General features: G+C 38.0%; 1 protein-coding gene across 1 annotated transcript in view; it reads right to left on the bottom strand.

The window, feature by feature from the left end:
* Positions 1–3,625: 3,625 nt before the first annotated feature.
* LOC143106734 (selenocysteine insertion sequence-binding protein 2-like) overlaps positions 3,626–25,904 on the bottom strand; it is an 83,795-nt gene continuing 61,516 nt past the window's right edge. Inside the window, exons 13-16 of the mRNA XM_076271181.1 lie at positions 13,868–14,088; positions 10,777–10,931; positions 9,584–9,758; positions 3,626–4,023 (exon numbers count right to left, since the gene is read on the bottom strand). Coding sequence (XP_076127296.1) covers positions 3,881–4,023; positions 9,584–9,758; positions 10,777–10,931; positions 13,868–14,088 — 694 coding nt within the window. The 3' untranslated portion in view covers positions 3,626–3,880. The remainder of the gene's footprint in view (positions 4,024–9,583; positions 9,759–10,776; positions 10,932–13,867; positions 14,089–25,904) is intronic.

The following is a 25,904-nucleotide window of genomic DNA, read 5'->3' as shown; positions in this document are numbered from 1 at the left end:
TAGCATGTTAGCATTGCTAACATTATTAGCATTTTCAACAAAACTGCTAAAAATGATTAGCTAAGTAACATGGTTAACATAATTAGCATGTTAGCATTGCTATCATTAGCATTTTTAACAAAACTGCTAAAAATGATTAGCTAAGTTAGCTAAGTAACATGGTTAGCATAGTTAGCATGCTAGTTAGCATAGTTATCGTCAACTATCTACCTAAATAATTTAACCATTTCAATTATCCACCTATTTAACTGTTCAGTCATTCCAACTATATTAAACCTTATCTACCAAGCAAATCATTTAACCATATAAACTCATCATATTTTTGCATTTTCATGCACTGTATTTCCTTCAGGAAATGCTTTTCTAGTTTATTTCAATGCATTTCATTACAGCTACCCTATGATCTACCAATGGTAATAACGTTGCCTGATATCAATTTAGACATTTTTTCTGAATTTCGGGAGGTCTCGTTTTGGAGGGTATGTTTTACATTCATTCAGTCAGGGTACGGCTTACGAAAGAGGGAGATAATAAGGGCAAGTCGCAGTTTGGCAGATGCTTGTGTGGGCTGTGCCGTCCCGATGGAAACTGCGGTGGAGAGCTGCTGTAACTAGGGAAGCGAGTGTGTTTTGGCCGCTGGTCGAGGAGCTCATCCCGCACCCAGCATATGACATGATCTATCTAGCTATCTATCTACCTGTCTATATACATATATAGGCTATCTTTATCTATTTATATATGTAATCTATCTACTGCTGAACTCTCTCTTTACTCCTCTCTCGTTACTCTCAAGGGTCTCCCCAAGGTGACGTAATGCAATGCATTGTGGGGGAAAGGAGAATCACTTCAAAACGCTGTAAAATAGTACCGGCTTTTTCGTATTCTGTTCTATTTTGTGATACCCAACAACATCAAATACAATGGATAACAGTTTAAATGTTTATTACCAACAAGCAAATTGTTCAAATACGTTGGAAAATGAACCCTGCAACACAGCCTTTAAGGAGGGGGAAATGAAATCTCTCATAGCCTGACCATTGTGAGTGTTACAGAGACAGAGCTTGTCTATTCTGGGAATTTTGACGCAGGGAAGCTAAATTGTGCATGTTCCCACGGTGATCACATGATTGCATGAAGACTCACGAGTAGCCTATGTGTTATTATATCAATGAATAGAAAACATATTTTCTACGTTCTTTATGTTTAACCTATTGGACGTGTTTAATTTTTGGAAAAGGAAAAAAATGCTACAGATGGAATAATTTGGCGGACCTCCTGCAATACCTCCGGGGACCCCCTCGGGATCGTGGACCCCCGGTTGAAGATCACTGCTTTAGATGCAATAGTCTGGAAACAAATATTTTGCCATATTCTCTGCTATTTTTTCCATACTTATCCAGACCTGGAAAATATTAAAATCAAATGCAATACTTTTCCATACTGTGTAGGAACCCGGTAACCAGCTTTTTTCATTTATAATTTCCATTTTTATTTATAGTCAGTGTTAATGAACTTTGAAAGACTTTATGTTGCCTCAGAGAAAAAATGCCCTTGTTACTGTATTCTTCAAAATGAAAAAGACAAGAGAATACGCAAAATTCAAGAGAATTTCAAATTCAGGGATTCATATCACATCAACTGGAGCTGTGAGAAATTGGTTGGTCAAGGACCCATGTTTTGTCACCAGGCACATTGAGGGATAAAACTCCATAATAGATTATTTCCAAGGCATGCCAAGGGAAAAGCCTTGCCAGCTAGTTTACTAGATGCTACTGGGACTTTGCCTGGAACCATGTTTTATGGTCAGAAGAAATACAAATTGAGGCTTTGGCCATATTTGGCATACATGGGAGAATAACTATACTGAATAGAGCCCCATGCCTACTGTATAGTGAAGGGTCTGTGGGGCTGTTTTTCTCTGCAAAGACCCTGGCTATCTTGGGGCATGGTATCATGAACTAGCTTAAGGTGAACTCAGACAAACCTGTTGGCAAATTTTTAAATGTCTGGAAAGGAGCCCATTGACGCATTTCCATTTTATGACTTCCACAGGCATACCCAGCAGTGAAATTAGACTTAAATTTGAGCGTTAACATCTTCTCAAATCGTTTCAGAAGTGCAGCAAACATATATTTATTGTAGACGAAGATTTAACTTTTACAGTTAGTGCAAGAGTTCAGATGCAAATCCTCTAAACGCCACATCTGCCAAAAATGTGTGGCTGCTCTGTGCACGTAGTAGGCCTATACAGACGGTTAAGAGGTTCGGAAAGGTTACCGCCCCCCACAAAAAAATTTAGTTAGTGGTGACCAAAAAAAGCAGGAACACCTTTGGTTAACTATCAAGTTTAATAAAGGTCTGCACACTGATTAAAGCTCCCAAACCTGGATTTATTTAGCACGACATTTCGGACACGTTTGGGAGCTTTAATCAGTGTGCGGACCTTTATTATTTCTTCTCAGTTAATTTTTTTGGTCCAGCACCTGCACTCCTGTGATGTGCGCGCACTCCTTCGTTTCCTAACTATCAAGTTTAGCAATAGGGCCTACACTGGAGTCCAACAATCTGATTAGTATATAAATTTGCATCACTGTAATGCATATAAACGGCTTGTACAAATAAGACTAAGAGTAGACACATATCAACAAGGAAAAGCTTGTGATCATTATTACCACGTTTACATGAACACTTCTATTCCGATTAGAAACGGAATAACGGCTCAATCGGAATAAAAAGGGTCATATAAACACCTCAAACGGAATGAAATTCCTGATCCGATCAGAATTTTAATCGGAATGAAAGAGGTGGTGTAGGCCTAGTCCGCTCCTTTTCCGAATGAACACCCATGTATACGGTCATTCGGATTAATGTAGGGCCTACTTCAGACGCCACACATTTTTTAATCGGAACAGTTTATAATCGGAATGACAAAAAACTAATTTCCATGTAAACAAGGTTATAGTCAGATTGCATTTAAATCACTTTTACAGAATCATGGTTATTCATTCACTGCAAATCTTAGTCTAGAAAGTAATCATATAGCCATATACTTCGCTTGAAGAAGGGGGTGCATAAAATCTAGATTTTAAAAATGTGAAATGTCTATTATACACAATATGGTACATTTAAAGAGAGATAATCTTGATAGGAACTGATTGAATAACTTATCAAGGGAATGATGGTGGTCATTGGCCAATACTTTCTCAGGCTGAATTTTTTTTAAATAATGAGATGAAATGTTAAATGTTACAAGTGCATCTCAAGAAATTAAAATATTGTAAAAAAAGTTTATTTTTTATTTTTGTAATTTATTTTAAAAAAGTGAATCTGTAATATATTTGATTCATTTATATAAATATGTCATGCCTTTTGTTTTTTAATCCTGATTATTAATAAAGATACATATACATTCTTTATATTAATATTTAGAGATACTGGAAAAAAGAGGTTTGAAATAATCCACTATGTTTATTTAATCTAAAATATATGAAAGTTTCAATCTTCCACAATATTATTATTTTTTAGATCTACTTGTATATTAAACATGGCCCAATCTGCTTTCTAAAAAGACTTGCAATACTGTATGTCCCAGTTGAATGGGAGACAATAAAAAGACTTCACAGCATTCCCATTTCTCTATACATTATCTAAAATGTCAAGGCAATCTTCAAGGTATTCCTTGTACTTTATTACACTTTTAACAGATTTACAATCTAAATATAAACACATTAAATTCTTTACAATAATCACAGTCTCTCATGAATGCAGTGCTTTCACATCTACTTATGTCTGAGTGTGTATTTTGGTTACTAAATCATATTATCTGCATTATTCAAACATTCTGAGGCACACAAGGTTCATCATAGTTTTTACAGCTAGTTTATCTGGTGTCTGGCAGTAAACAAGTAGTCATACTTTCATTCAAGGGCTCTAAATCTTCAGTGTTGATACTGGCAAACCTCTCATCTCTGTCCAGCGATAGGTCACAGTGTCCCTTTTCAAGCATCTTCTTCCACAGTGTCACTGACAAAAAAAAAGATTTGGCACACAGGCATATAAGTTTAACCTTAAACTAGCATGCCAACTGGAAGAGAAATACAAGCTTTACTGGCCATGCTGTTTTTTGTAGAACAGTAGAAATTCAGAATTTTACAATGCTGATAATTGCATGAATGGTGATGTGATTTGGACTTCAGGGGCCTCATTACAGAAATATATCCTAACTGCTTGTCCTATCTTAACTTAAGTTTCAAAGATAGGAAAAATCTTATCTTCCTATTACAGAAGCAATTCCTAAACTCATGGCTGTGTCCTATCTTATCTTAGACCTCCTATCTTACTAATAGATGATTGGACTGGACTATGCGTATTTTGCACATGGGTGGTTGACGTTTTAGGCCAAAAAAAGGTTTTTGAAAAAAAATTCAGATATTAGGCATGTAAATTATTTAGTCCTGGGGCCTGTACTACGAAGCGGGGTTACTGGCTTATCTGGGTAACTTCGAGAGTAACTTGATCACGTGTGGCGTAACTTCCCGATTAACCCGTACTATGAAAGGTGGATAGGTTTTAACCGAGGTATGCTGCCATGGCAATTTACGCTGCATCTCAAACCTGCTCCGAGCAGGTTATGTTCTTGGTTAACCCGAGGTTTCCGTTAACCACACCCTTTATAAGTACCACCCCTCCACTAACAATTTCTCCCGAGACATGTCGGCGTACCTGGATGATCCATACGACATTGGAGTGCAAATCGTGAGGGGCTCTCTTCGCAGGGCGAGGGGTTTTAGAAACCGCCATATATAGACTATATATATTTATATATATATATATATATATATATATATATATATTATCTATGAAGATATAGATTGTCTGCCGAGGGAATTCGTTATCTTAGTCAGATGATCTAGGCAAAAATCTCTAATGTGACCCCATAGCAATGCCCTTATGTGAGCATTCATGTATTCCATCTAATCGGTTATGCTGAACATCTGAGCAAGAATAGCCTAGGCCTACTGTATGTCCTAAAATAAATCGGACATAGCCTAAGCCTAGCCTACAGTATGCTGAACATCTGAGCAAGAATAGCCTAAAATAATTCGGACATAGCCTACAGTAGGCCTAATAAATTAAAATCACCATTTTAACAAACTTGTTGAATTGAATGTCATATTACTGTACCCTGCACATAAAGGCTACACATTTCCACAGCACCAGAATCCAGCATACTAGACCTAGCCTACATGTTTTCATAATTAAGAAATATTAATGCAAGCTATGACTATATAAACCACTATTCTGAATAATGTGTTTGTTTCATTTTCACCTGCTGCCATGTGCGTTTGGCAATGGTGTTGCATCTGAAATGTTCACAGGATTAGGCATACACTAAATCAGTCAATGTAAACATTCAATTATCCTTATTACTGTAATCTATATGCCCACTTCTAAATTGTGTTGCATCTGTAGGCATTTCTATGAACTCAAAATAGGCAATTTAATTATTTCAACTCATTAAATAAATTCCGCAAGCTATTAATCCTCCGTATTTGAAGAACATGTGGAAATAAAACTTTACTTTTAGGCATTTAGGCTACCCGATCTGCAATACGTTGCCAACAGCCTTGCCTTGCTTTGTTCACTGCAGACGTATTTGATTTTTGTCGTAAAGTGGGTTTTAATTCCCTTATAACTTGTCATAATAATTTTGCATTCCTCATCCGTAAAATAAGGTGAACGCGTCATCACTGAAAGTGGTGATTTGCGCTGCAACCCGCCCCTTTTATGTGAACGCGCACAAACTCCAATGAGGTTAACCCCGGCTCAACAAATCAACTTCATAATCAGCGTCGTAGTACCGATTAACACCACTTAAGATAACCAGGTTTTGTCAACCCCTGTTTAACAAAGTAACCCTGGGTTACATCTGGGTAGGTTAAGCTCCCTTCGTAGTACAGGCCCCTGTTGTACTGACCCTTCCATTCCCTAAAATATGTATGGTCTTTTAGATTTTGTGTTGAAATTCATATTTATTCACTAATTAGTTGTGGTAGTGAATAAAATTGTCATATGGTGTGACATGAAAGTTATTGTTTGTAAAATTATAATGGGGTATTTTGTTTTTAATGTGAGCAATGTATTATAATCTTCTATCATTACTTCATCAAGATCTAGCATTTCCTTGTGCAAATTTATTACATTTTACAGTATATTTTTTCATCAATACACAGAGTAAGGCATATGTCCTCAATCTTTCAATAAACGTCATATTCATTTTGACATACCTTGATATAAAAGAAAGAAAATGCTTGTGACTTTTGCTGACCCTATTTTCTATCTGTTCCATTGAGATTTGTATGATATAGACCCCAAAAGCCTTTTTATTTTCATAATTTCTTGATGTCACACCAAATGATATGGTGTCACGCCATATGATAAATAACACCACAAAACAATCTGTTAATACAAAAATGTGTATTATATGTATTTCACAAGCAACAAAAGACAGTTTAAGACAGGTATATCATGTAAAGGTTCACTTTTAGAAATCACAAGTATGAAAAACAGAATGCCACCAAATATTGTATAGCTCTTGGGTTCCCTGAGTTTTTCTCTTCTCAATGGTGGGCTTCAATCTGAATGTTTGTAGTTCCCCTTTGAGTTTATTCTCTGTATATCTGTTAAAAGACAAATTCAACAATTTATTCAGATAATGTAAAACGTTTTTCTGCATTATAATCAGATTAAATTGTTGCAATTACTTATAGTGCTAAAGACAACATTAATATTACTGTTTTCTTTAACACCAGAATTTATTTTCTCAGACTACTATTGATATTTAGAATGTCAAATATGTATCTTTTGTTTCCAAGGCTGTAGAGTGAGTGTGTGTGGGGGTGATTTCTGTGTTTTATGTGTGTGTGATTCGCAATACATGCAATAGTTGCACATCTTAAATAATAAATGTTAAATCATGTTAAATATGTAAAAATATACATTACACTTAATTATGAGTTAAACATATGTATGAAAAAACATTATTTATGCAGGAAAATGCAGTTTCTATCATACAGTGTGACAAATAAATCATATGGTGTGACGAGAAAACCCGGTCACACTATATGATATGGGGTCACACCATATGAGGTTTCATGTACTTAGCATGACATTAAGCAATGTGCTTTTATGCTAACATCCTAAAAACATGCTAACTGCAATATGACAATATAGTTTTAAAGTTAATATTGACTGAAAAGTAATTTTATTTGGGCATTTTTGCGTAAAATGCGTCACACCAAAAGACAGTGCAAAAGGGAACTGAAGCAGGAGTGCCGGATATACTTGATTTTTTTGAAAACATGAAGAGAGAAAACTCACCTTGTAACTTTCAGTGTCCTTCTGAGGTGTTGTTCTTCCTCCTGAAAGAAGGAGGACCCCTACTCCCCAAAGGTCTCCAAACAATTGCCCGTTTAAAAAAAGTAATATGGCGTCACACCATATGATATCCATTTCTGGGACAAAGTGTTTTAGTTAAGGGTGGCTTCACAATATTATGCCTGAACTTTTAGTCAAGCAGACTCACAAGTAGGCATCTGGGTTATCAATATATGATTGAATAAACAGAAAATGAATTCATTTTCTTGTTTTTATTCAAAATCAAAATTTGTGAAATGTGACTGGGACAGTCACGCCATATGAGCTTTTTCTGGTTTGGCTGAAAATTGTGAAAAAATGGAAGATTAATCCCATGAATGCTCTGTATGTTCATATAAAACAGCATTTTCTGAACAATATCACCATAGTTTTTGATATATTTTTTTATAATTTACCTATCTTTGACACATTGGACCAAAAAAAGGCCATGTCATGTCAAAGATAATGAATATAGACTATATGGAGTTTTTTTTTATTTGATTATATCAGCTATATTACTGAAGAATACATTGTGTTGCCTCAAGCCCACTACACATATTTTGAAATTTGATTAAAAATAAATAAATAAATAAATCATTACACACTATCCATCAAGTGTGTGCCACTTGCACTGGTTTAGTTTCAATGGAGAACATTACTGTTATTAGTTCGCCAAACGACTATGGTCCCCTTGAATCTCTATGGTCCCCTTGAATCTCTGTCAGTGTATGGAACAAATCAACACCTGATGTCTCAACATTTTCTTCAACTGAACAAAGAAAAAACTGTAATTATATAGTAATTATATTTGGTAAAAAGGAGGAAGACTTAGGGTTGCCACTGTTGACACAAAATGGTTGAAAGCAAAGAATACTGTTAAAAATCTTGGTGTATTAATTGACAGTGATCTAAATTTCAACAGCCACATGAAAGCGATAACTAAGTAAGGGATAATGTATAGAACACCGGTCATTATCGGGAAATAGGTCCCGACAGGGCGACGCACAGCGGAGGGGTCTTGTTCTGCCCTGAAGGGACCTATTTCCCTTCCTTTCCCTAACTCCCCACAATATGACTCTTTAGCCTACATAGCCTAGGCTATAGCCTATTTGTTACTGTTTCATCGTGGCTTTTGCTGAGAAACAAATAGTTCGCAACAGCACACGCTGAACTTGAATCAAATATTCTTTAGAACAAAGCTGATCAACCGTCTGCTTTCACTTTTGAATGAAGTTCCAGTCCTTGCGTAGTGATATGAAAGACGTGAATCAGAAGCACAAAACCCATTTTCCTTGACAACGGTCTGTTATACTTAGCAACGGTCTGTTATCGAGAATTAGCAGACCACCGAACGTTGGGAAGGCCCATTCAAGTGAATGAAGCGTTCTTCAGCATTATGCAGAGCCGTGTAATAAATCAGCTTTTTACCACCTCAAAAATATTGCCAAACTTAGAGGGATGATGTCAAAACATAATTTAGAAAAACTCATCATGCATTTATCACCAGCAGGGTTGACTACTGCAATGGACTTTCCACTGGCATTCTTAATTCTTAGCATGCTGAGATATTGAAATGTCGGTTACTTTGTATTCTTTGCAGACAGCAATAAGTTCTTGGGGAATTGAACGGTATTGATTTTGTGATTGTGTTCTTTGATCACAAAACATTTAGATATCTTCTTTATTACACACGTTAAGTTCACAATTAACTTTTCTCTTACTTGCCATATCCAATTAAATTTCACAGACTGTTCTGCATTGCAAGCGCTACCATTAAACCTGGCATTTAGGAATTTTTCAATCACAGACAGCGCCCTTTGTTAGATTAGCAAAGATATATAGATTATAGATTATATGTTTATAGCAGTAGGCTACATTTAGGCTATAAAATCTGCACACAGAACACAGTGGCAAGTGCTTTTTGTCGTCCTAAAGGTGCTGCGGACCAGATTGAAGTAGTGGCCCGTATGTTGCCAATGTGTATTCTAGACCATAAAGCACCTTACAAATAAGATGCTAAAAATCAGGATATTATTGTATATTATGTATTCCAATTAATTTTGTGTCCAAATCTCTCTATAGCAAGTCTCGCCATCAGCTTCTTGTTCGCTAATAAAAAGTTGCAGAAGACAAGAAAAGGACATTACATCATCTCATTATGACTTACTGTATGCTGGCTCCTCAGCACATGGTGAAGCAGAGGACTCCTCTGGCGATGGATTACTGGCTGGTTCAGTAATGTTTGCTAGCTGGTCTTGGGATTTTTCCTCCAAGCTTGCAACCATATCATCATAGGCCTTTCTTGCTTCAGATGATAGCTCAATCATCTTATGATAGAGGTCCTATACAGACCGGAACAGGAATTTCCATTAAGGCCAAAAGTTTAAGCATCTTTTGATGATTAAGAAACATTTGTAAAAATGTAAATACATTACTATGTTTTAGATCTTTTAATATTTCAGTTGGGATGCAAACTTTTGCACCCAACTGTATTTTTGCCTGATTAAACAAAGCCTGGGAATTGACATCTGCTGGCGACTTGAAATCAAATGTATGAAATGTGTTTGTCATGTCAGCCAACTTTGAATGCTTTGACAATTTGAATAGGAAGGGATAACATGTTTGCTTAAAGGAAAATTCCGGTTTTTAGCACTTTAAGGCCCTTTTCTGGTTTGTTTTGGATGAACTAGAGTGGTGGACACCGAAATTTTGACGATTGGTCCTGTCTCGACTTTTCTGACTCGTTTTGAATCGCCTTTTCACTTCTCAGGGTGGCTGGCAATGGGCATACTGTAGTAGGCTAGTCAAACATGTCCTAAAACAACCCTTAACGTTCGTTTTCAAAACTGTGCAACTCACCGAGTGTTCCGAAGTTCGATGTGATATTGACCTAAAGTGTGTTGAAACATGATACCAAGTGTGAACTTTTGTCTCATAGCTCATCTCGGCTTGTCCTCTGCACTCCGAAATCTGGTGCTAGTTAGCCGATGCTACGAACAGGTTTTCAATGGGGGTGCCTCGGGCATCGGGCTAGCCATGCAAATAAATCACTGTTTTACACCATTTACGAGGCTCAAAGTAGCTCTACACTTCATTGGTAGACTTCCGAGGGCCCTGACATTTAAAACAAAACATTGAGAACTTTGAAAAAGCACTGGTAGTTTATACAGACAGTACCTTCAGGAAGTTTATCGTTCGCCGCCATCTTGAGTTTAGTCACGATAAGTCGAGCGATGAGTACGAATGAACAGGTATGATAAAGGATCAGATTCCAAAAATAAAGCTACTTTAAGCTATTGTCATGTATAGTCATCATTCATTCATAAGATAATAGCTTCTCCATAAGGATGCTATAATCACCTGTGCTCCATCATAGTTGAATATGCCAACAAGACTGACAGGAACTGCTTTGTTCACACACCGACCCAGAGCCTTCCTAGAAAGAGCAAAAACAAAGGGAATGTCTTGTTCCCGGCATGTATTGATGATGGTGTAGAGAGCCTCATCAAGACCACCTGTTTATAAAAAAGAGGATGAAAGGAGATGTAAACAGAATGCACAAAAGCAGCTTTCTCAAACTGACTGATAGTCAATTCAGCTCGGTTATGATCCCTTTATTTTTCCATATGCAGTCAGTGAATTTGAGGGACATGTTCATTTGAAAAAGAAAAACACTTATAGGCCAGTCAATCTAGCCAAAAAAGACAAAAAAAATTGCAACAGAAATGTATCATAGCTTTTATTGGTCCTATCCATAGTATGGATTGAACTTTTTTTGTTGTTGCCACAGAGTCAAATCTATAAGTGGATTTTACGGCCGTGCCACAGTGGATAATAATGGTTATTTTCTCTTTTGATAATGGTCTAATTTCCTGGCCTTTATTTGTTTACATAAACATAGTTGGTGGTTTTATTTCTTTCTAATACTGTAAGCCTGGAAGAAAAAAAAGTGTTATGGCCTACCTCCTATTTTGTATATTAAAGTGCCTACTGGGCTTTCTCTTTCTCTACATCTGTCTCTTGAATTGTGGTTTTGGGTACCCATTGTCTATTTACAGATTTCAATATCAATGACTTGTCTGTTAATAGTAGTTTCTGCTGAAAAATTTATTCCCTTTCACTATAATTACAGCACTTTGTAACTTTGTTTTGAAAAGTGCTATATAAATAAAGATTATTATTATTATTATAATAATCTTTTGTTTTCTCAAAAGTATGTTTCCATACACTGTGGAGGAGAAATATCCACTTCAGTAACACTTACATAAACTATTCATTACATATTTCTTCCTATCTGTATTTTGTGTGTGATTAGGGAGGAGTTATGTTGATATATTTTCAATAGCCTGATATTTTCTACTTTTCATACCAAATGGTATGGGATGATAGAGAAACATAGCCACAGTCTCTTCTTTAATTTTGTCTTTCTGTATTCTCTCAACATAATGAAACAATACATTTTTAATCTGGCTTCATCCAATTTTCAGATTGTGTGTTCAGTAATATGCAGATTATGGTACATTTTATGAATAAATGCCTAATTTGCATATAAACATAACATCTCAAAAACTTGTAATACATTTTTTTCTTTGGTATGATGTCACTAATGAACTAGAGAAGTTTCATAGTGATAGCTATTAATTGAAAATGTTCCCCTATTCTACTTAGAGTGTTGAGCACATCTTTGGCCATTAATCTCGAAAAAAATATGTTTCACTCGATTTACAGCGGTAGACTTTTAGTATATGATTCAGGAGGGTATTAGGACCAATAAAAAACTATGAGACATTTCTGTTGCATTTTTTTTTGTCTTTTTGGATTAGATTGACTGGCCTATTGGTTTGTATCTGAGGTTCCAAGAATTTTTGGTAACACTTTACTTGAAGACACTGTCATAACCCTAACACTAACCCTAACCCTGTGTAAGGTGGTCCTGCAGCACTGAAAATGGAATGTTTGGTACAGGCACCACTATCTGCCTTTCAAAATCCATTAAACATCCAACATTCATTGGTATCCATCCATCCTCTTCAATTCCTACCTAGCAACCTCCATAGCAACCACCATACATACCCTAACAACACCCTAGCAACCATCTCAATTACCCTAGCAACAACCTAACAACCACCTCCATAATGTCAACCTAGCCACCACCCTACCAACCAACATGATAACCCTAGCAACCAACATAGCAACCAGCATAGCAACCACTTTATTTACCATAACAACCATCTTAATTATTCTAGCAACAACATAGCAACCACCACCATAATGTCAACCTAGCAACCACTATAAAATTAACATGATTACCCTAGCAACCAGCATAGCAACTGCTTTATTTAGCACAGCAACCACCACATCTACCCTAGCAACACCTATTATCAGAGGCTTAGAGCATGTCTATTAAAACCCCAGAAAAATTCAGTGCTCGCAGACAGGATGTGGCAGATATAATTGTAAATAACAATGTATTATGTGATAAATGCCAATAATGTAAATGAAAGCTAAAAATCAATAAATACAAAAAAGAATAATCCTGTCTAAAGTTATAAAATGAAGGTTTCTGTTTGTGACCAGTTCAAGGTATGTGCTGCAATAATCATTTGTGATTGCCATCTCTTTTCACAGCAAATGCCTTGAATCTGTTGATGGTTAGATGTCTAAATCTGTCAATTTCTGTTCAAATTTCTCATGGGGGGGGGGGGGATTATCCAGAATTATTGGCACCTCTGCTAAAGTTGACTAAAAAGAAGAATGTAAAATCATCTTTTGGAAATTGATCTTAATGCCTTAAGTAAAAAAATGAGGAAACATCCAACCTTTAAGGAAACTAATTTTCTTTGTGAATGAATAATGCATCATAAATAAATAAATGTTCTTCCTTAAAATACAGGGCTCATAAGTATTGGCACCCCTACAGTATGTTAAATTCCCATAGAGGCAGGCAGATTTTTTTATTTTTAAAGGCCAGTTATTTCATGGATCCAGGATGCTCATTGAGCTCAATGCAAATTAAACCAGCTAATAGGCTAACTGAAACAAAAACCATGGCAGTCTCTAGGTATGGTGAAGGATGTGTGATGATGTGTGGCTTTTTCAATTCCAAAGGACCAAGGGAACTTTATCAGGATGCATAGCACCCTGGATCCATAAAATAACTGGCCTTTAAAAATAAAAATCTGCCTGCTTCTATCTAATCGGGTGAAAACATTTTTTTTAAAAAGCATCCTCACATGGATACACACCATGTATCTTTCAATATTGTCCATTTCTCAATAGTGAACCACATTTTGCCAATATAGGTTAAATAGGTTGAAAAAAAAAACAACCACAGTTTCCCTTTAATAACAATGATGTACTAAATATATGTTTGTTTGTTTTTTCAGACCTGCTTTGATGAAGTTAAACTCAAATATGCATCTACTTTTTTGAAGAGTGTATTTAATCTTACCTTTGGACTGAATGCGCTCGCAGTTGGGTGAGATGATAACACATTTCACTTTATGAAGCCTGAGATGCTTGAGAACTTCCCGTAGACCCATTACTAGCCGGCGTTTAATGCGGGCTTTCCTGGGATCTTTCAGGTATAGGCGATCCTGAAAGCGAACAAGCTCCTTCAACAGGTTGGTCACACATTCATCCACATCCTTACTCAGGACCTGGCTGCAGTAGCTGTCAGAATAAAGAGCTGTATTTCAGATGACTGTCAGCATGGCGTAACAGTCGAAGAAAATCAAATACACACTACTGATCACAGTACACTACTGATCACAGTAACATCAAGCACCAAACACTTCAGGGTAGGCTGGTGCAGAGATGGAACAAGGTCACTGTTTGGCAAGTAACGAGTAAGCCTCAAGGCCAAACGATTAAATATGTTTCCTTATGTCTATTTATTCTGAATTGTGGACACAAATAAAGCAGTAACATTTGCATGTGTGCACATGTGTACGAATGATTGAGTGAAGTGTCTGAGTGAATGTGAGGTGTGTGGGTTGTTTTCTCAGAATGGATTTCAGGGTGAACATACACTAGATAAAATCAGGATGAAGCATTACATTTACATAAATGAAAACGGAAATGCCACCCTAGAACTTAGCTGTTGAGCAACTTGCAGATTAAATAAGTAACTAAATTTAAAAACAATATTGCTCCAAAATTAACATAAAAATGCTTTTATGACTGGTTTGCCCGCTGGGACGCAAAAGTGTAGGGGGGCTTCATGCCCACCAACTTTCATGATCCCCGGTGTTTCAGGGACCCGGGGGGGAAAAAAGGATGACAGAACCAAAAATAAACTAGACTGCATTTCCGGCGGGAACTGCGAAAGTGTGCTTGCCCTGGTCCGGTCAGCAACGTGAGCAGACAATGGCATACGCTATGCTGAACCTGGCTTGATCCAGGCATTGTAACAGTGCCTTTCAGTTTTGGAGCAGTGGCAATATCTCAAAAGCTCTAGGAGAGGGCTATTCAACTATTGGCTTGCGGGTTGAATGCGATTCGTTGGATTTTACCTTTGGCCTGCCTTCGAATTTAGCTTCTATGACTGAGATCAAATCAATAAAATAAAATGACAGCAGTGATTGGCTGCAAAAATAAATAATGTCACGCGTCTTGCACCTCTCAAATTGGGCTATCAGGTAACCTACAGAGGAATTGAAATTATCAAATATGACCAAGGCATTAAAAAGCTGCTTGTTTGTCAGGATACTTTTTCACTGATTTATTTTAAAATATGAGCTATGAGTGTGAATGTTATATATTCCATCCCACAAATTATGTTTTACTGGTTTATTTGACAAATAATCTATATGGATTATTATTATATGGACCTTATGTCTGTTTGGGATTGTTTTGTGAGCCTGGGGTTGTTTTGAGAGCCTATTGATACATTGCTACAGCCTCTCTCAGAATAAAGGAATACTTCATATTACTCTAAACCACCGTCTGTAAATCAACTGTATACTACTGTCTACATTGCACTATATTTCTTGACCTGTCTCTGTATGTTTCATCACCTTTCTACACCTTTGCAACACAACTCAGATCTTTGGTTGCTATGAAGGCCAGTAGTTCTAAATGGATGGTTGCTATGGCCAAAGGCCAGTTGTATCTCTGCCGTTGTCAAGCGGGCATATCGTAGAATTCTGATTAACCTTATCTTATTTAAAACATCTCTATTTTACTTAGCCCACTTCCATACAGTGAGTCCCATTAAGAAGTGGCCACTTCATTCGCGCTTACCGTGATTCACACAGCAGCATTATTAAATTAATCTGTCACCATATGCCTATGCTTACGTTTGCAAAGAAAACATTTTAATTTGATTCACATGAAACGTTACATTTCATATACATGTGGACAATGAGTAGGCTAGTTTTGGTTGTTGGTGGTGTTATTGCATCCCTTAGTTATGCCTACAATGCAAGTTCCCTCGCGATTGGAAGCTCCTGTAGACAATAGTAGATGCATTTAAAAACATCGCGTTAGGAGTCCTTGCCACTTCTTTTAAGCTGTCACAGACTTAGGTGCTACTTTTAGGGCTAAAATGCTTCGTGAATTACTATTAGTAAAAAAAAATAGCAGTCCTAAAGTTACAAGTGACGAAGTTACAAGTGCAAGCATCTCATATCAAATGACCATGGCATTACGCTAAACAACATAAATCTCAATTAGCAACATACATCTCCTCCCTATAGCTAGCCACACAAGAAATTAATGATACTAAATCTCTGCTTAGCATGCTTCTCCCATAGCTTCTCCGCTTAGCATTCTAATAACAGAAGGGGCACATTTATGTTGACCACTACAACATGACTCATTATGTCTGTAACGTTAACTAATAAAACACTTACTTTCATAAAGGACGCACACCATCCAGCACATACACATGGAAACCGATATTTTAGGTTATTGGCCACAAACTCAAAACGTGTCTCTCTGAAGCCCTGTTCTAGAATCTTTGCTCTGAAGGCTGTGTTGCTAGGCAACATCAAATAAACGAAATGATAGTCTTTCAGTATTAAATGTGTACGTGTGATTCCGAATGGATGTGTGTGGTTTGCAATTAGAATAAACAAGAAATAACATTTCCAATAATTTCCCATGATAAATTGCATAATATTTGCACCTACCTTACTTGTGAATCTCACACCGTATTTCAAGTAGGCTACACTAGTGAAATGTAATACAACGTTGCCACCTAGCGTTCAGTAGGCTATTTAACATTAACGTGACATTGCTTATTTATTCTTTCGTCAACTCCATGCTTTTAGGAAAACAATCTTTTTATCATAGTTCCGTCTTCAATGAGCGATTACCAGCTCGTTTTTGTAACAGAGATAGCTGTTTATTGTCCCTAGGTTTACAGAAACACCTATTCATATTAATACAGGAAATCAAGTTAACGCTGCCGACCACTGTTTGTCTATTACATGGCCCAGAATGCCTTGCATGTCTTTACAACAAAACAACCCAGTAAAACCTAATTTCCCGTAAACATATGAATTTGCATACTTGTAACATTTTTAATAATACTCTCCCATCATGACATTTAACAATAAGGAAAAATTTAATTTGAATACCGTCAATGTGAAAACAACTCTATTATGTAAGCTATATATAGCTACTGTTCTCCTTGCTATCTCAGTTCGTAAGTCCATACTATCCCACGGCAGAGCAAGGATTTCATGATTGGGCAAGGCTGCCCAGAGACATTGTGGCTGCCCAGAGATATTGTGCATACTTGGAAGGCATTGTGATAGCAGTACAACTGCAAATGTGAAAGCTGATCGTTACCAAATATGGATGGGTGGTTTGCCAAATGATAGAAACTTTTGGAATATTTTTTTTTTTTTTATGCACCCTCACACTGGAGTCCCCAGTTCATATACAAAATTTGGTATCGATATGTGACAGTGTTCCTGAGATATGGACGACTTCCTGTTTCGGAGCTTCGCCGCCGATTTCGTTTGGCTGTGACGGGCAAACGCTTTCGAAAATCAGAAATCCTTCCGGTAACTTTTGTGAGGCTTGGTCCAAGGATAATGTAAGTCAATTTTCGTGGTTTTCAGACCAAATTTGTGACCTGTGAAAATTTAGTTTCGCTTTCTGTTCAATCCAATATGGCGGACGAACGACACGGCCACCTGACGTCATCTTCGCGACCAACTTACACCTGTACTGACCGGACGTTTTAAAGTTGGAACGGTGTCTCTGTCTTAAAGGGCCTAGGCGCTAGAGCTGACAAAAAATTAGGGAGACGGGAATAATAATAATAACTAGAATTGCGGTTCCGAGGAACTGCAAGAGTGGGTTTGATCAGGGGCATGGAACTCGGCCTCATCCAAGGATTCCAACGGTACCTCATTTATGAAAATCGGGCACACGGATCAAAAGTTATCTGCATTAACGCAACATCCAATAAGCTAAAACGCATAAATATAGTGGTTGCTATGCTGGTTGCTAGGGCAATCATGCTGGTTGCTATGGTGGTCACTAGGTTAGAAGGCCAGGCCTCCTGAGAGGCCTGAAGGGTCAGTTCTGAGGTTGTTGGCTGCTGGAACCGAAAAATGGACTGCATTTTCTTAAAAGACAATGTGACTGAAGTGCGGGCAAAGTTTGCACAGAAATGTACGATTTTTTCCACCCTCATCGACCTTGTCATAAAACTTGTTTAAATGATCACACGACGCCTCCTTGCTGCTTTGTCATCTACATCAGCCTTTCTCAAACTTCTTTGACCTGAGGCCCAGTCAAGGCATACTTTGGGGTCATAGGGCCCACCTACATGAACCAACCCCTCCTCCCACCCCCCCATCAAATTGTAACGATATCACAATTATTATTATTATTTTTATACTATATTGCCTACATGCACTTCAAAACAGTCAATGTTTAAAGTGCTAAGATTGTTCACAAAAGTTTGTGAAAGCATGCACATCAGAGTACTGCTTTACTAATGTAAAATATAATTAGGCCTACACTAGTTTCATTGTTTTTGCATTGTTGCATGATTGATATGCTATTTAATTACATTTCATTTGAATGCCTGAATGTAAGAATTCAGGAAACACAATACCAGCTTTTAACATTTCTGTTGTTTACTAGTTTATGTAAATCACATAACACATGAACTGTTTACATACTACTGATAGCCCATTACTGTAGCTACACAATAATACTGTGCCCATTCATTAACATATATTAAACATCAGGCGTCTTGTTTACACATTTAAACCATATTTGCACTTCGAATTTCGCTTCCAAACTGTAGTAACTACATCTACGAAGTCTAAAGAAGATAACCATGTAGTCTGTTCATAGATAAGATACATTTTGACAGAACTACAGACTTCGTGAAAGTAGCCTAGTAGCCCTACATAAAAGGCTCTATTCACTTCATTGCAAAATCGCGGTTGGTCTGTTTACACATTAAAACCATATTTACACTTCGAAATTCGCTTCCAAATTGTAGTCACTATATCTACGAAGTCTAAGGAAGATATCTATGAACAGACTAAATGGTTAAGATAAATTTTGACAGAACTACAGACTTCGTGAAAGTAGCCTAGTAGCCCTACATAAAAGGCTCCATATTCACTTCATTGCAAAATCGCGGTTGGTCTGTTTACACACTAAAACCATATTTACACTTTGAAATTCGCTTCCAAATTGTAGTAACTACATCTACGAAGTCTAAGGAAGATAACCTTGTAGTCTGTTCAACGATAAGATAAATTTTGACAGAACTACAGACCTCGTAAAAGTAGTACCTAAAATGAGTGTGATAAATGGCCATCACGTAGCCTAAAGCATATAGCACTAGCATATGACAACAGCAAATAGCTAGCTAACGTTTACATTAGCCTAACTTACTTATCGTTGACGTTGACCCGTTGACGTTGACGTTCTTTTTAATAAACTGCCTGTAGACTTACACAGTTCTGAATGCTTCGGTTTACATGTAGATACCCTCATTATGCTACGGTGTAAGTGTGTTGCTATTTGGAGCCTTGGTAGCTATTTATTTTTACTACGTTTAGTTCAAGTGCTCTGGTTCAAGCATCGTTGTGTTTGGTGGGTCAGGTGACGAGCCGTCGGATCACAGCACAGCACCCAGAATGCATTGCAACACACCGTCTTAAAGGGACTCATCGGCTTTAAATGGCATACAGAACCTATAGCAATATAACGTTGTCTGTACGCTCCACAGATCGTGGCAAGACAATTGAATTGATTGTGGACTTCTTGCCGGGCAATGATGAGTAACTTAACATGAATGTGTTAGGTGTGTAATGTGTGGATGTGCATAATATCTGTATGAAAGTGTGTTTCTCAATGTAATAATCTATACAACTGTACACATACATGACTAAGTTTGAATGGAGCTAGCTGGGCATAGGACTGGGCTGAATGGATTGGTAAAATACTTTATTATTATTTTTTTTTTTTTAATGACCTATATGAACATGGTTTGGCTTTAAAAAAAAGATACATGACCTTTACAACTCGTGCTGGCAAGGCATTGAACTGGGCTGAATGGATTTGGAAAATATATATATATATTTTTTTTAATGACCTGTATCAACATGGTTTGGCTTTAAAAAAAAGATGAGACAGCGCTTCACGCTGTCTCATCTTTTTTTACATTACCTTTACACTTAGTGCTGGCAAGGCATTAAACTGGGCTTCATTCAAGGATTCCAACGGTACCTCATTCATGAAAATCGGACATACTGGTCAAAAGTTACATGCACACACCTTCATATACACAGACAGCCCAGCCCAGCCCATTAGAGCTCTGCCAGGTGGCTTAGAACTCTTCCAGGTGCAAGCTTAAGCAATTAGAGCTGTGATGTCACAATCGAAATTTGAATTCTGAACATTCCGCCATTCATTTCAATGGGCCCAAAAAACGCAGAAAAACGGGAATACCGCGAAAACGACAAGGGCCAGCGACACGAAATTAACAAGCAAGTTACACCGGTTCGGGCCTGAATTTTTGGAGTTCGAACTGCGACGATAGCTCAAACGGTCTAGGAGCAGTAGTTCGTCCAAAAAGTGGGTGAATAGGAATAATAAACTAGAATTGCGGTTCCGAGGAACTGCAAGAGTGGGTTTGATCAGGGGCATGGAACTCGGCCTTATCCAAGGATTCCAACGGTACCTCATTTATGAAAATCGGACATACGGGTCAAAAGTTACATGCACACACCTTCATATATACAGACAGCCCAGCCCAGCCCATTATAGCTCTGCCAGGTGGCTTAGAACTCTTCCAGGTGCAAGCTTAAGCAATTAGAGCTGTGATGTCACAATCGAAATTTGAATTCTGAACATTCCGCCATTCATTTCAATGGGCCCAAAAAACGCAGAAAAACGGGAATACCGCGAAAACGACAAGGGCCAGCGACACGAAATCAACAAGCAAGTTACACCGGTTCGGGCCTGAATTTTTGGAGTTCGAACCGCGTCGATAGCTCAAACGGTCTAGGAGCAGTAGTTCGGCCAAAAAGTGGGTGAACAGGAATAACTAGAATTGCGGTTCCGAGGAACTGCAAGAGTGGGTTTGATCAGTGGCACGGAACTCGGCCTCATCCAAGGATTCCAACGGTACCTCATTTATGAAAATCGGGCACACGGATCAAAAGTTGTCTGCATTAACGCAACATCCAATAAGCTAAAACGCATAAATAACATGGTTGCTATGCTGGTTGCTAGGTTGACATTACAGGGGTGGTTTCTAGGTTGTTGCTAGGGTAATTAGTTAGTTGCTAGTAAGCCATCTTAAGCTGACTGCATAAAGTGATTATTTTAAGAGATACATTTTCAAACCAGAACTGTGTATAGGTCATGGTTAAAAACGTATCAGAATCTCAGAAATAATCACTGTAATAACTACATCTGTAATAACTACATCTACAAAGTCTAAAGAAGATAACCATGTAGTCTGTTCATAGATAAGATCAATTTTGACAGAACTACAGACTTCGTGAAAGTAGCCTAGTAGTCCTACATAAAAGGCTCCATATTCACTTCATTGCAAAATCGCGGTTGGTCTGTTTACACACTAAAACCATATTTACACTTCGAAATTCGCTTCCAAATTGTAGTAACTACATCTACGAAGTCTAAGGAAGATAATCATGTAGTCTGTTCATAGATAAGATACATTTTGACAGAACTACAGACTTCGTGAAAGTAGCCTAGAAGCCCTACATAAAAGGCTCCATTAACTTCATTGCAAAATCGCGGTTGGTCTGTTTACACACTAAAACCATATTTACACTTCGAAATTCGCTTCCAAATTGTAGTAACTACATCTACGAAGTCTAAGGAAGATAACCTTGTAGTCTGTTCAACGATAAGATACATTTTGACAGAACTACAGACCTCGTAAAAGTAGTACATAAAATTAGTGTGATAAATGGCCATCACGAAGCCTAAAGCATATAGCACTAGCATATGACAACAGCAAATAGCTAACGTTTACGTTAGCCTAACTTACTTATCGTTGACGTTGACCCGACACGTTTATAAGTTAGACCATAGACTGATAAGGACGTCCATCAAAATTCCGTGTGTATCCTGTGTATCTTTCGTGCTGCTATCCTGTTGCCTTTTCCCTGTTGTTCCGGCAACAAGGTTTTTACGCGATATTTGCCACATCCCAGAGAGTTGTTGTTTGGTGGGTCAGGTGACGAGCCGTCGAATCACAGCACAGCACCTAGAATGCATTGCAACACACCGTCTTAAAGGGACTCATCGTTAGGTCAGCTTTAAATAGCATACAGAACCTATAGTAATATAACGTTGTCTGTAAGCTCCACAGATCGTGGCAAGACAATTGAATTGAGTGTGGACTTCTTGCCGGGCAATAATGAGTAACTTAACTTGGATAGTGTTCGCTTCGCGCGGTCTCATCTTTTTTTACTTTACCTTTACACTTAGTGCTGGCAAGGCATTGAACTGGGCTTCTTTCAAGGATTCCAACGGTACCTCATTCATGAAAATCGGACATACGGGTCAAAAGTTACATGCACACACCTTCATATACACAGACAGCCCAGCCCAGCCCATTAGAGCTCTGCCAGATGGCTCAGAACTCTGCCAGGTGCAAGCTTAAACAATTAGAGCTGTGATGTCACCTGAATCCTTGAACATTCCGCCATTCATTTCAATGGGGCCGAAAAACGCAGAAAAACGGGAATACCGCGAAAACGACAAGGGCCAGCGACACGAAATTAACAAGCAAGTTACACCGGTTCGGGCCTGAATTCTTGGAGTTCGAACCGCGTCGATAGCTCAAACGGTCTAGGAGCAGTAGTTCGGCCAAAAAGTGGGTGAAAAGGAATAATAAATAAAGTAAACTTAAGAAGAACAATAGTGGGCTTGCTGGATCAAACCCACTAATAAACTAGAATTGCGGTTCCGAGGAACTGCAAGAGTGGGTTTGATCAGTGGCACGGAACTCGGCCTCATCCAAGGATTCCAACGGTACCTCATTTATGAAAATCGGGCACACGGATCAAAAGTTGTCTGCATTAACGCAACATCCAATAAGCTAAAACGCATAAATAACATGGTTGCTATGCTGGTTGCTATGGTGGTCGCTAGGTTGACATTACAGGGGTGGTTTCTAGGTTGTTGCTAGGGTAATTAGTTAGTTGCTAGTAAGCCATCTTAAGCTGACTGCATAAAGTGATTATTTTAAGAGATACATTTTCAAACCAGAACTGTGTATAGGTCATGGTTAAAAACGTATCAGAATCTCAGAAATAATCACGTAATGCAGCCAGTTTAAGATTTTTTAAGAAGTCAGATTTTTTAAAGGCAATCAAATTTCTGCTGACTCTCTTCTGGCTGCGGTTAAAGGCCAGCGCCTCCTGAGAGGCCTGAAGGGTCAGTTCTGAGGTTGTTGGCTGCTGGAACCGAAAAAAGGACTGCATTTTCTTAAAAGACAATGTGACTGAAGTGCGGGCAAAGTTTGCACAGAAATGTACGATTTTTCCCACCCTCATCGACCTCGTCATAAAACTTGTTTAAATGATCACACGACGCCTCCTTGCTGCTTTGTTGTCTACATCAGCATTTCTCAAACTTCTTTGACCTGAGGCCCAGTCAAGGCATACTTTGGGGTCATAGGGCCCACCTACATGAACCCACCCCCTCCTCCCAACCCCTATCAAATTGTAATGATATCACAATTATTATTTTTATACTATATTGCCTACATGCACTTCAAAACAGTCAATGTTTAAAGTGCTAAGATTGTTTACAAAAGTTTGTGAAAGCATGCACATCAGAGTACTGCTTTACTAATGTAAAATATAATTAGGCCTACACTAGTTTCATTGTTTTTGCATTGTTGCATGATTGATATGCTATTTAATTACATTTCATTTGAATGCCTGAATGTAAGAATTCAGGAAACACAATACCAGCTTTTAACATTTCTGTTGTTAGTTTATGTAAATCACATAACACATGAACTGTTTACATACTACTGATAGCCCATTACTGTACACAATAATACTGTGCCCATTCATTAACATATATTAAACATCAGGCGTCTTGTTTACACATTTAAACCATATTTGCACTTCGAATTTCGCTTCCAAACTGTAATAACTACATCTACAAAGTCTAAAGAAGATAACCATGTAGTCTGTTCATAGATAAGATCAATTTTGACAGAACTACAGACTTCGTGAAAGTAGCCTAGTAGTCCTACATAAAAGGCTCCATATTCACTTCATTGCAAAATCGCGGTTGGTCTGTTTACACACTAAAACCATATTTACACTTCGAAATTCGCTTCCAAATTGTAGTAACTACATCTACGAAGTCTAAGGAAGATAACCTTGTAGTCTGTTCATAGATAAGATACATTTTGACAGAACTACAGAACTACAGACTTCGTGAAAGTAGCCTAGAAGCCCTACATAAAAGGCTCCATTAACTTCATTGCAAAATCGCGGTTGGTCTGTTTACACACTAAAACCATATTTACACTTCGAAATTCGCTTCCAAATTGTAGTAACTACATCTACGAAGTCTAAGGAAGATAACCTTGTAGTCTGTTCAACGATAAGATACATTTTGACAGAACTACAGACCTCGTAAAAGTAGTACCTAAAATTAGTGTGATAAATGGCCATCACGTAGCCTAAAGCATATAGCACTAGCATATGACAACAGCAAATAGCTAACGTTTACGTTAGCCTAACTTACTTATCGTTGACGTTGACCCGACACGTTTATAAGTTAGACCATAGACTGATAAGGACGTCCATCAAAATTCCGTGTGTATCCTGTGTATCTTTCGTGCTGCTATCCTGTTGCCTTTTCCCTGTTGTTCCGGCAACAAGGTTTTTACGCAATATTTGCCACATCCCAGAGAGTTGTTGTTTGGTGGGTCAGGTGACGAGCCGTCGAATCACAGCACAGCACCCAGAATGCATTGCAACACACCGTCTAGAAGGGACTCAGCGTTAGGTCGGCTTTAAATAGCATACAGAACCTGTAGTAATATAACGTTGTCTGTAAGCTCCACAGATCGTGGCAAGACAATTGAATTGATTGTGGACTTCTTGCTGGGCAACGATGAGTAACTTGATTAGTAATGCTGCGTGGATATGCATGATATCTGTATGAAAGTGTGTTTCTCAATGTAATAATCTATACAACTGTACACATGACTAAGTTCAAATGGAGCTAGCTGGGTATAGGACTGGGCTGAATGGATTGGTGAAATACTTTATTTATTTATTTTTTTAATGACCTATATGAACATGGTTTGGCTTTAAAAAAAAGAGGAGACAATGACCTTTACACTTAGTGCTGGCAAGGCATTGAACTGGGCTTCATTCAAGGATTCCAACGGTACCTCATTCATGAAAATCGGACATACTGGTCAAAAGTTACATGCACACACCTTCATATACACAGACAGCCCAGCCCAGCCCATTAGACATTGCCAGATGGCTTAGAACTCTGCCAGGTGCAAGTAATCAACTCTAGCAGCAGAGCTCTACCAGGTGCAAGTAATGAGGTGCTGTGATGTCATAAAGCCCCAGCATTCCGTCATTCATTTCAATGGGGCCCAAAAACGCCGAAAAACGGGAATACCGCGAAAACGACAAGGGCCAGCGACACGAAATTAACAAGCAAGTTACACCGGTTCGGGCCTGAATTTTTGGAGTTCGAACCGCGTCGATAGCTCAAACGGTCTAGGAGCAGTAGTTCGGCCAAAAAGTGGGTGAAAAGGAATAATAAATAAAGTAAACTTAAGAAGAACAATAGTGGGCTTGCTCTGCAAGCCCACTAATAAATAAAGTAAACTTAAGAAGAACAATAGTGGTCTTGCTGGATCAAACCCACTAATAAGAAAACTTAAGAAGAACAATAGTGGTCTTGCTGGATCAAACCCACTAACTAGAAAAGCATTTCCTAAAGGAAATACAGTGCATGAAAATGCAAAAATA

The sequence above is a fragment of the Alosa pseudoharengus genome, unplaced genomic scaffold (genome assembly GCF_046254945.1).
Source record: "Alosa pseudoharengus isolate Yale_2024_CS ecotype anadromous, Long Island Sound unplaced genomic scaffold, YU_APseudo_1.1 YU_APseudo_1.1_scf_6, whole genome shotgun sequence".
Classification (NCBI taxonomy): Eukaryota; Metazoa; Chordata; class Actinopteri; order Clupeiformes; family Clupeidae; genus Alosa; species Alosa pseudoharengus.
The sequence above is the reverse complement of the archived record's forward strand: the minus strand, read 5'-3'. Positions and strand labels throughout refer to the sequence as shown.